The sequence below is a fragment of the Sebastes umbrosus genome, chromosome 10, assembly GCF_015220745.1.
Source record: "Sebastes umbrosus isolate fSebUmb1 chromosome 10, fSebUmb1.pri, whole genome shotgun sequence".
Taxonomy (NCBI): domain Eukaryota; kingdom Metazoa; phylum Chordata; class Actinopteri; order Perciformes; family Sebastidae; genus Sebastes; species Sebastes umbrosus.
Genome location: NC_051278.1, coordinates 2,536,811 through 2,548,361, shown reverse-complemented (window position 1 = coordinate 2,548,361; position 11,551 = coordinate 2,536,811). Strand labels below are relative to the sequence as shown.

The following is an 11,551-nucleotide window of genomic DNA, read 5'->3' as shown; positions in this document are numbered from 1 at the left end:
AAAAAAAGACTTACTGCCACGTTGTCATTGAAAAGAAACTTTATTGGTCACTAATACAGAAACACAAGGGACAACTGAGCATGCTCAAAACTCAGTGTGACATCATAGCAACATAAGCACATGGAGGCGGGGCTTATCTCTGGAGTTTGCCGCGAATATTGAAAATAATGACGGAATTGTTGAATACAACGAATCGGAGGGCGGAAGAGCGAGAACTTGTTTGTGTTTATATCGGTGTCTGTTTCTAAGAGCAGCTGTTAGCTTGATATCAATGTCTTCACGGTGACTATTTAAGTGTGTGTAGCGTGTATGAATGTTTGTTAAATGTGTGTTTGCCTCAGTATTTCTGAGCGCTGTTGATCAGTCCCTCCCTGTCCATCAGCAGCTCTCCATATCTCTGCTGAAGCTCTCGCTCTCGCTCCATCTGCCTCTCCACGTCCTCCCGCAGGGCCTAAAACACACACAGAGAGAGATATCAGACAGTCGCCGGTCACGCTATGACATAAGTATATAGCAAAAAGATCGTCTGAATACAGAGATAATTAGCTTTCTGTTTTCCTACAGGAGCCAATGTTAGATACACTGATACAACTAGGGGCTCTCCTCGACCAAAGACATCGTGACTAACACAAGATTAGTTGATTTAATAAACAGATCTGTAAAACTGAGTTGCTCACAAGTTGAAAAGCATAAAACAATGACTAATGGATTAAAGATATCTAAGATCTAGACTCAACTAAAACCAAAACGATGGATTAGTCGAGGGGGCAGCCTTAGATACAACAGAAGTATATAGACACATTTGAATCTACTGATGATATTTGGTACTCGGCCTTCCACACATTTAATCCTCACAAGCTGTAGATCTTTATCCGAATATTATACACTATAGTGATACAATTAACAATCATCTTATTAATTCAATTGTGCAGTCTATAATAAGTCAGCAAAATGTGGAAAATGCCCATCATAAGTCAACAAACAGTTCAGTTATCAGCACTACAACATAAGCCTTTTGGTTAATGTGATCAGAGTTAAAGGTCCAGTTTGTAGGATTTAGAGGCCTCTAATGGTGAGGCTGCAGATTATAACCAACTGAGCTGGGCTTCTGTAGAAACATGGTGGACTCTGTGAAGACGACCTGCTCCCTACGTAGATATAAACGTCTCATTCTAAGGTAACGAAATCACAACTATTCTTAGTTTCAGGTGATTATACACTAAAGAAAACATTCTGAATATTTTATTCCATTTCTGCTAATAGACCCCCCTAAATGTTACACACCGGCCCTTTAAAGGATGTTGGGTCAATTGAATGCACAGTGATCATATGTGTATTACCTCTTTTCTCCTGGGAATCGCAGTATCCTCTACTTTCTTCAGCTGATTGAAGGTCTGGAGCTCTGTGGCCGACTGCTCCACCTTGTGGACAACATGAGTATAACATTATTATCACAATAATCCATTCATACAACTCAGTTATTATAATTTACAAGAATTACACAGTGTTTTAGACGCCACTATAATCTACAGTCTCAAGTAGGTCAATTTTGGGTCAATATTTAATATTTCACAGATGCATCTTTCAGCTAATGAATGTGATCAATGGCACCTTTAATGTCTGGAATGGAGGAAAAGAAACTACAATAAATCTCTTCAGATTAAACATGGCTAATCACTCCAATACGCTAAAATGGGAGAATAAATAAGGGTGTTTTCTTTGAAGTGGGATTCATTTTAAAGTGTATATCCTGTCAGATTTAAAGCTCTGTAACGTTCATTACCTGTTCCCAGAGTTCACCGTGCTGCTTCAGGAGCCCCAGAGCTCTGGACTGAAACCCTCCCAGTAGGATTTTGAGCTTCTTCTCCAGTTTAGCGGCTCTCCGGGCCTCCGCGGTCATGTGGCCACGGTTCACCTGGAGGGAGACAGATACAGGGTTTACATCAGAACTCTAACGAAGCATTTCACTAAGATGTATCTGTAGGTTCTGTGTGCGCTTTCTCACTTCTAGTTTTTTCTCCAGGCTTTCAATACGGTCTTTCTTTGATGCCAGGTTGGCCCTGGTGTACCGGTTCTGAGCGGGTAGATATAAAACCTGCAGGAAGAGAGAGGCAGAGCAGGTGAAACAACAGTTATGGACCAAAGGCTGCCTTCAGCTACCTTCATCCTCACATGATATCAAACCTCTCTTTAAGGGGCCAGATGACAGAGGGACGCTTACCTGTCCGTAGCATTCCTCCCACACCTGAGTGTAGGCCTCCATGCTCAGATCACCGTGGCCCATTCCTGCCTTCACCACCTCCATCTCTGCTGCCAGTAGAGCCTTTGCCTGTTAAAAAACACACCAACACGGGTGCACAACATGATTTATAACCACTTCTTATATACCAAATTTCTGCATACAGATTGTAATGACATCCATCACTGTAAATGTCCCATTTAGAGTCACATAGACCATAAAGCAGGGGATGCTTTGGGGCGGGGCTACCTTGTGATTGACAGGTCGCTACCACGGCGTTGTTCAGTGTTCGGTTGTACTCAAAGACACACTGGCATTGTTTATTTTTGTACAATTAATTCACATGTCAACATATTTTTTCGAATTTTGCTCTTGACATGAGTGAATACGTGAATATTACGTAGCAGTCAATTTTTTCGGAGCTTTCGCACCGCAAAGAAAGGCATCAACCAATCACGTTGTGCAGAACGGGTTGCGGCTATATTAATGAAACAACAACACGGAGGCGCCATAGTCCGAAACAGGACGTCAAACTTTATTACTCCTTTCAACCTTAACAAAGGCAGTGTAGACCAGATTCACTAGCCCTAGACATATAATATTCACAGGTGAGTATTTTGCATTTTAGTGCCAATTATTCGTCAGGCCTCCGGTGTGTAAAGGCCTTAAGGAGTCAGTTGTTCATTTTTTCCTGTCAGCACATTTTGTTTTAAGCCTGTTGTTCGCTAGCCACAATTAGCATCCCAATTAATATCACAGTTAACATGAATTACGGCTGCACAATGCTAACCAAGCTATCTAGGCACCAGCGGGCCTCGCTCTTATCCAGCTCCACCCCCTTGTCCTAATACGGTCACTTGTAGCTCCAAAACAAAAGATGCCGAACTCAAGGCTTCAAAACGGTAGTCCACAAACCAACGGGAGACGCCATGGTGGCAACATCCACTTCTTATTTATTTACAAGTTGCATCCGAAATCCCACTTTAACCTGCTATTTAGTACGCTAAAACAGTATGTGAGACTTTTTAATATGTCCGTAACCTTAGTATGAAACCAACAGTACGTGTATTGCGTACTATTTCCGGTGAAATATTACAGTATGCAAACACTAGACACTACGGCGGCATAAGTATCCCACAAGCCAATGCGGTAGTAACAACAACGTTCATAACAGACGTTGACAGACCGCTCTGTAACATCAATAACGCTTCAATTTAAGTGTAAGTATAAGATTCCACTTTGCTATAGGCGAAATACAGTTTTTAAACGAGTTCAGACTTTATGATTCTCACAAATCATTGTTTGGTCACATGAAGTTTGTACGGGTTACCATGGTTACGCGTCTCCAAACGGCAAGGAGGCTCTCAGGAAGTGACTGTAGCGTTATGTAGCTGACGTGGTAATTACAGTTCAGTGTGTCAGAAAAGATGCACACTACTGTTCATTCACATAAAAGTAAGTTGAACGATAGTACACGTATCGGGTATGTCATGCATGGTATGTGATTACAGACGCAGCCACAGTCTACGGACCAAACTAGTACTGAAACAATCAGTTGATTCAATTGTTTGAGTACCTTTTGAAGTGAAAACAGTGTTGTGTGTGTGTGTGTGTGTGTGTGTTACCTGCTCCATCTCCTCCGTGCTAATTGGCTTGTAGGAATGCGTTTCAAGGTACGCTATGTGCGAGGCGTTGTTAGACGTAGAGGTGGGGCCTCTGGTTTTGCCGCGCTGCAGCTGACTGGCTGAGTTGGCCGACGGGTGGTGCAGGCAGTCGAAGTGCAGCATGGTGATCATTTCCTGTTTGATCAGCTCCTCGGCCAGCTGGAGGTCCAACAACGGCTCCATGGAGGAGGGACGGAGGACAGACTCGTTGACCTGCAGAGACAGACGAGCTGATATCACCATGCTATTACAAATAAAAGCATCGTGTTCATCATTCTCCTGGGTTATTCGTACACAACAACAAGCCTAAAAACAAACCAGAGGTATCATACAACAATGTCAGTCTCAGACTTCAAGTTCTAAAGTTGACAGTCAGATTGTTTTACAGTTGACGCATACTAACTTGCGGTGTCAGATCATTGGTCTGTGTGACTGGGTTCTTAAAAAAATGTCTATTTAATGATCATCTGATTAATGTCTTTAGCGTTTTGTGGAGTTAAATCAAGTTCCAAAATGCAAATAATTTGTATTGCTGCCCAGGAATTTGAAGGTTGCGGATGATGAAACACACACCGTCCTGCTAGATGTGGTCAAAGGGTCAGCGGTGTTAACTTGATCAAATCTTCAGTAAGAAAGTGTGTTTGTTACCTCGGTGGGTCTGGGGAGACTCCTCTGAACAGAAGTGTGTCGCAGCTTCAGCTCCTTCTCTCTTTCAGCATCCCGTACAGCCTGACACACACACACACACACACACACACACACAGAGAGATGAGGACAAATATCTGACTATATAATAATCAAATAAATTTGTGTTAGTCCATAAGAACAAATTTGCTCATATGTAGATCTACAAACAAATGAATACATAAATATACTGTAGCCTATGCCAACACATAAAATAATAAAAGACTCCTGCACTGCGTTTCAGTGCCCGGGACAGCACCTAACACACACACCCTCTACACGCAGAACAAACAGCGCTATCCGTCTGAGGATAACTCATGACCGGTGGATTTTTTAATGTGCCAGTTCCCTTGGCCGATAAGTCAAAAAGTTAATTTTGGACACCGTATGCACACATGGGTTTATGTCATTTAGATGAGATTATACACTCACAAAGATGCTCATGTTATCACCAAACCAAAACTCTAAAGTTCTACGGTGCTGTGTGTGTGTGTGTGTGTGTGAGAGAGAGTGCATACCTGCTTGCGGTTCTCTACATCTGCAGAGTCTTCTGTGAATCCCGTCTCCCCCTCCGTTTCTTCCAGGTCCTTCTCTGCGTTCTCCGGAAGAACAATCTCAAAGTCGTTCTTGGGAACAGGAAGTGACAACAGGCCCTGCCTCAGCTGCTGCAGGCTTTCTCTTTGCTGTGCGTGAGAGAGAGAGAGAGAGAGAGAGAGAGAGAGAGAGGGAGAGAGAGAGAGACAGCAGTTAAATACATTTTCTTATTTGAATTATTATCAAACTCTTTAGTCTCAGTTTTGTTTTGCACAAACTGCACAACCAGAATGTGACAGTGATGTCTTTAAAGAGCGTCTTTACCAGATGTTTAGCGTATGCCGGGTCAGCCAGTTGCTCCTCGCTGTTAATATTCAGTTTGTCTCTCAGGGGAGTGCGGGCGGGGGTCGAACCTGGGGTCACGACCCCACGCGGGGTCAACGCTCCTCCAGGTTGAGGGGTCATGCCCTCCTGTCCCTGACCTTGTCCGGGGGTTCTGTTAGAGATCACCATGAATGTTAACATTTACAGTTTGTCATCTTAAGGCACAGTGTTGTATCAGTCCAGAGGTGGCAGTGTTGTTACCTGAATGGTGTAGTGAGAACCGTGTTGGGTGTTTGTATCTGCTGTCCCTTAGGTGTCACTCCGCTGAAGTCGCTCTCGGTCAGCGGCGTGTTGAGGCCTCCCTTTAGAGGGGTGTCAATGTTGGTCAGAGCCATCAGGTTCTGGGCTTCCTGAAAACACAGACAGACACACAAAGGTAGTAAATATTCAACACAGAAAGTTTCTTTATATCCAAAGAGGGTTATGTAAACTGTGTATGATGATGGAGGATGATTTTAGCTCATGTTGATATTTGTGTGTAAACAAGTGCAATAGATCAGTTCAGAAAACAAACAAAAGATTAGAGATTAAGATGTATTGAATAATCTATTATCATAACTATTATTTATTTATGTATTTATTTTTAGTTTAAATGTCTTTTAATTTCCATTAGTGGTGAAACAGCCCTGAAACCGAGTTGTGGCGCAGTTCCATATGGATTTGGTGCTAAATTTAACCATTTTTTTTACTGCTGGAAAATTTATAAAAACAATAAAAAAAACCCTCTAAAATACCACATTAAGACACCGAGAGCTTGAGGAACAATATAGAAAAAGCCATGCTGTCCTCTGAGAATCTACAGACTTCAGTGTGTGTGTTCATCTTCAGTGTAGCATTACGAGTTTAAATAAGTGCTCATATATTCAGTGTGTGTGTTTAAAGTATCCTCATGTTCAGTGTGTGTGTGTGTGTGTCCGTTACCTGCAGTATCCTGTCCTGGACAGCGGGGGTGCGTGGGGTACGTTGCCCCGTTGACATGGCGCTGGTGACGCTGTACTCTGACAGGAGGGCGGAGGAGGCCGAGTTACCGCTTTCGCTCTCCTCGGCAGCTTGACGGGCGACCTCACTGGCGACACCCAATTTGACGACTTCCTCCAGCTCAGCATCACTGATCTATGAATTAAATTAAATATAAATAGTTACAGCATTTACAGCTTTAGAACCAACTACACCGGTGAGAGATAAGTTACAAAGAGTACAGGTGTTAGAGGTTACCTGTGGTGTAGGTAAAACCAGTTTGGAGCGTTTCTTGGTGAACTCGGCCACGCCGCTGGTCTGCAGGATGGCAGATGGGAGATCGCTCTCTTTCTTTTTCTTGATCTTCTGTTTATCTTTCTTTCTCTCGCGTTCCTCCTGCTCACTGCCAACAAACACACACAATGTTTTTTTATTATTATTTATGAAATTTTTAAAACGTTTTAATTTTTCCCAAAATATGACGACAGACATTTGAAGCTTCATTCGAATAGAAGCTTTGAATGTAAATAAAAGACATTCTGTACAGCCCTAAACGTGACCATGTCATTTAATGTTCTGTATTTACTGTACTTTTGTATGAGTGTAAGCATCGTGTGTGATCCTGTGTTATCCAAACTGCGTGTATAAAACGTGGCGTGTAATGTTACTGACTTGCGTAGCTCTCCATCCAAGTGCTGCTGTCTGAGTCGTTTGAAGTTTGGCTCCTGAGCGTTGTACTGCTCCATGCTGGTGTCATAGAAACCCTTAAAGTGAACAAAAAGAATCAATTAATCCATTATTATTATTCATATATAAAGCTGTGTCTGTGTTGTGGGTTTAATTGAAAATAGAGGAAAACAGCTGATTGTGGTTACCGATGCAGGTTTCTTTTCGAAGGGGATTTCAGCATTGTAGTCTACTCCTCTCTTCTTCTTCCTCTTCTTCTGAACATCGATTCCTGCCGCTCTCAGCTCTCTGCGCTTCTGCAGAGCAGCCAACCGTCTGCAGCAGAAAGAGTTGAAATTAATAACTACATTTCAGAGAATAATGTTTGAATAAAGAAATAACAAACCCAGTATTTGTAAATACTGTGTGTATCTAACCTGGCTTCTTCCAGCTGTTTCTCTCTGGCCTTCCTCTTGGCTTTCTTGCCCTGGGTGTTGGCCAGTCGAGCCCTGGCCTCTGACAGCATCTCCAGCTCATCTACAGATAGTGAGACGGACAGACAATTCATTTATTTTGTTAGAACACATACAGTATGATAAGTTTAAACTGCTGTCTCCTGCAACAAACATTGATTTATTTGAACTGATACAACCTTCCAGAGGATGACAGCAGCATGATTAGCTGGATACTAAATTCTTTTTGTAGAGTAAATGAAAGCTTTAACAATCACTACAAGAAATCTAAGACAACTGTGAGACCATAAGTAGATATTCTGAAGGACCAGGGTGCAGTCTGTCCCTTGGATCGGAAGAAGTTTAAACAGAAGTGTTAACATACCTTCGTCCATGTCCACAGGGTCGGGTCTGGCAGGTTTAGTTTCAGGATTAGGGTCGATCTCTCCTGGTTTTAACTTCCTGGGGTCGTCGCCCACTTCTTCCTCATTGTCTCTTTGCGCTGCCTTGTCTCTAAAACACACACAAATACACATAATTTGTGAATCAACAGCATCTAATATAATCAAAGTGCTTCAGACATTGTATTGCAAATTATCCTACAATCAAAGTCAAGGGCTGAGAGAGCCTTTCTTCTACAACATAATTATAAATGTGAAGCCTATGTAGTGTATAAATGCGTTTTAAATAATATGAAATCATACAGCAAGTATTCATAGTGCTCCAGGCACTGGGCAGCAGTGCGTCCTATGATGGGAGCAATGGTCCTCCATTGAGTGGGCATCAGCTTGGCCAAATGGAGCAGCTTCTCCTCCTCTTCTCTGGACCATTCTGTTTTCTTGATGCTGGGGTCCAACCACTCGTACCTGCAGACAGACACAAAACCAAGGTAAGGAACGGTTATTTAAACAGGAAATCTAATTGGGATATGAGTTCTCTTTTACAGGAGAGACTTCAGAACAGCAAAGGACAGAAGTACAGAGGCAACACACACCATATAGCCAATTACAACAACAAAAAACATCGGAAGCAATGGCAGAAATATCTGAAAATGTCCAAAATCAACAGTTTAAATTCATCCAGTGGGAGTTTCACAATGCTTTGTAATTCATTCCATTAATGTGGTGTTGTGTTCCCAAGTGTAGGACTGTTAATAGATAATATATCTACTTCTACAAGTCCTGCTATCACCTTGAAAACTGAATGAATGCATTGCCATCACATGTCTTTGCATCAAGACTCACCATCTGGCTTTACACTGTTTGGCAGACTTGCGGTGAAGCAGGGAAGCGATACGAGACCACTGGTTCTTCCCATATTTCATCACCGCTGCCTTGAGGATCTCATCCTGAATAAATGGGCAAATGAGGAAAGTGGCAAATTAATAAGTATTATCTTGTCATTATATCAGATCTTTTATAAAACACGAATGATCAACACTGATGTGACGCTTCCCACTTAGAGAATACGACTACTTTTTTAACCTTTATTCAACCCTGGACTCAAACATCATTCATCCTCTTTACATGATCTGATGCATAACTGCAGTACAACTTTACTGTATACTTTGTATTTAATTTTGCACTACATGTACTATATCCACCTCACACATGTATATATGTGCAGTAAAACATCTCCCACTTATTTAAGCTACTATTGATAAGTATTGTGTAGTTTGCTTTGCTCATTCTCTACCCTTCTATAAGACGTCCCTATTGTTGACAGACAGATCAATCTGCACAAACAGACTTAAAAACAGCTTTTTCCCAACTGTCATGAACCCTCTGAACTCTGATGTCTCCTCTGTCTGAGTTGAACATGTGCAATGTAAATGTGCAATAACACGTTGGTCACTTTTGAAATGTAAATACTGTAAACCTACTGCTACGAATATGTGCAATAACATGCATGAATAATTATATGATGCTGTGCATTAATTATATAATTATCTGACTGACACTTTGTGCAATAATCTGGCAAAACTGTCTTCTCATCAATATATATCTTGTATTGTATTATATTTTATATATATTTTTGTATATCTATATTGCACTATCTCTCTTTTTTATTGCATTATATTTTTTAGCACCTATGGGACTGTCACAATCTAATCTCGTTGTACTACACAATGACAATAAAGGGCTTGAGTCTTGAGTCTTGAATCTTGAATCTTGAGTCTTGACATCCTAACTGCTCTCCTATGCTAGTTAGCTTAAGGTTAGCTCCCTTGCTAACATTAGCAGTCTTGCAGGCTGCAGTCATGTTTTCTAACTGCGTAGCCATCTCTGCAAACTACATATGGTACAAGTTAAACAACTTCACACACACAGTGAGGTTAGATGAGCTCTTTCTACACAGTTTGCATCAATACAGATCAACTGTAAGCAGCTAGCTTCATGCTAACCAGCATGATGCTAACCAGCTAGCCGCTAGCAGCATGCTAGTAAACAGCAGTTACCTCCGTGTTGCGCCACACGCCTCCTTTAATCATGATTCTCGGCATGTTGGCGGCTGGTTTGTGTCTCCTCCGTCAGGGGAACAGTTAGAGCTGATTCTCAACCCGTTCTGGAGGAAAGCGGAGTTAAAGTTCAGTTGAACTCTCAGTCTGAATCTGAGGATGTTCAGCGGCAGCTAGCGACGCGCTGCACACCGGAAACTGGGTCGCAGACTCGCTCTTCCTCGTTGGTTTCAGGGGGTTTGGCCGATATTGGGGCTTAGAGGCGCAGTACCGCCACCTGCTGGGGACTAGAGTGTGGAGCAGTAGAATGGCCACTAGAGTCACAGGAAAAATAAAATAAAATAAAATAAAATAAAATAAAATAAAATAAAATAAAATAAAATAAAATAAAATAAAATAAAATAAGATAAAATAAAATAAAATAAAATAAAATAAAATAAAATAAAATAAAATAAAATAAAATAAAATAAAATAATAATAATACAAAAATAAAATAAAATAAAATAAAATAAAATAAAATAAAATAAAATAAAATAAAATAATACAAAAATAAAATAAAATAAAATAAAACTAAACAAACAAAAATAAAACAAAACAAAATTTAATTTAATTCAAAAAGTAATAACTGTAATAAACAATAACGCTCATTAGGGCACCTTTATTATTATGACTCAGCCTAAAATCAGTTGTACAGTCATACATCTGTTCTCGTCTGCCACACAGTTATTAAAATGTCATTCAAGCTGCTACGTCGCATTGCATTGCCAATGGTAGAAAAGGAAAACATCAACCCAAAGTGGAATGGCTACAAAAGGGAGCAAAACAACGTTCCTTGCACTTATCAGTGACAATGTTTAGTACATACAAGTCATCTAGGGGTGTCACAGTTGCAAGAAATGAGCATAAGGTAAGCAGTCATGACTTGGGTCATGACCGAAAGAACGAGGTCGCGGGTGCAAGCGGCCGAAATGGGTTTCCTCAGGAGGGTGGCTGGCGTCTCCCTTAGAGATAGGGTAAGAAGCTCAGTCATCCGTGAGGGACTCGGAGTAGAGTCCTTGCTCCTTTGCGTCGAAAGGAGCCAGTTGAGGTGGTTCGGGCATCTAGCACGGATGCCTCCTGGGCGCCTCCCTTGGGATGTGTTCCAGGCACGACCAGCTGGGAGGAGACCACGGGGAAGACCCAGGACTAGGTGGAGAGATTATATCTCTACTCTGGCCTGGGAACGCCTCGGGATCCCCCAGTCAGAGCTGGTCAATGTGACCCGGGAAAGGGAAGTTTGGTGTCCCCTGCTGGAGCTGTTGCCCCCGCGACCCGATCCCGGATAAGCGGTTGAAGATGGATGGAGTGAGGAGCATTAGATTGGCCACTAGTGTCGCAGGAAAAATAAAATAAATAAAATAAAACAAAACAAAAATTAAATTAAATTAAAAAATTAAAAACAGAAAAAATAAACTGTAATAATAAAATAAAATAAAACAAAACAAAAACAAAATAAACTAAATTAACTTAAATT

The 11,551-nt window shown here is 41.3% G+C and overlaps 1 protein-coding gene across 1 annotated transcript; it reads right to left on the bottom strand.

The window, feature by feature from the left end:
• Nucleotides 1-21: 21 nt before the first annotated feature.
• Nucleotides 22-10,250, bottom strand: cdc5l (CDC5 cell division cycle 5-like (S. pombe)). The gene is made up of 19 exons (XM_037782583.1): nt 10,039-10,250; nt 8,825-8,928; nt 8,285-8,446; nt 7,966-8,093; nt 7,566-7,665; nt 7,338-7,464; nt 7,135-7,226; nt 6,721-6,865; nt 6,427-6,618; nt 5,707-5,855; nt 5,446-5,617; nt 5,106-5,270; nt 4,552-4,632; nt 3,865-4,116; nt 2,222-2,329; nt 2,006-2,095; nt 1,784-1,915; nt 1,341-1,421; nt 22-451 (listed from the first exon to the last, which is right to left on the bottom strand). The coding sequence occupies exons 1-19, from the start codon at nt 10,081-10,083 to the stop codon at nt 338-340; spliced, it is 2,439 nt and encodes an 812-aa protein (XP_037638511.1). The 5' UTR covers nt 10,084-10,250; the 3' UTR covers nt 22-337.
• Nucleotides 10,251-11,551: the final 1,301 nt, after the last annotated feature.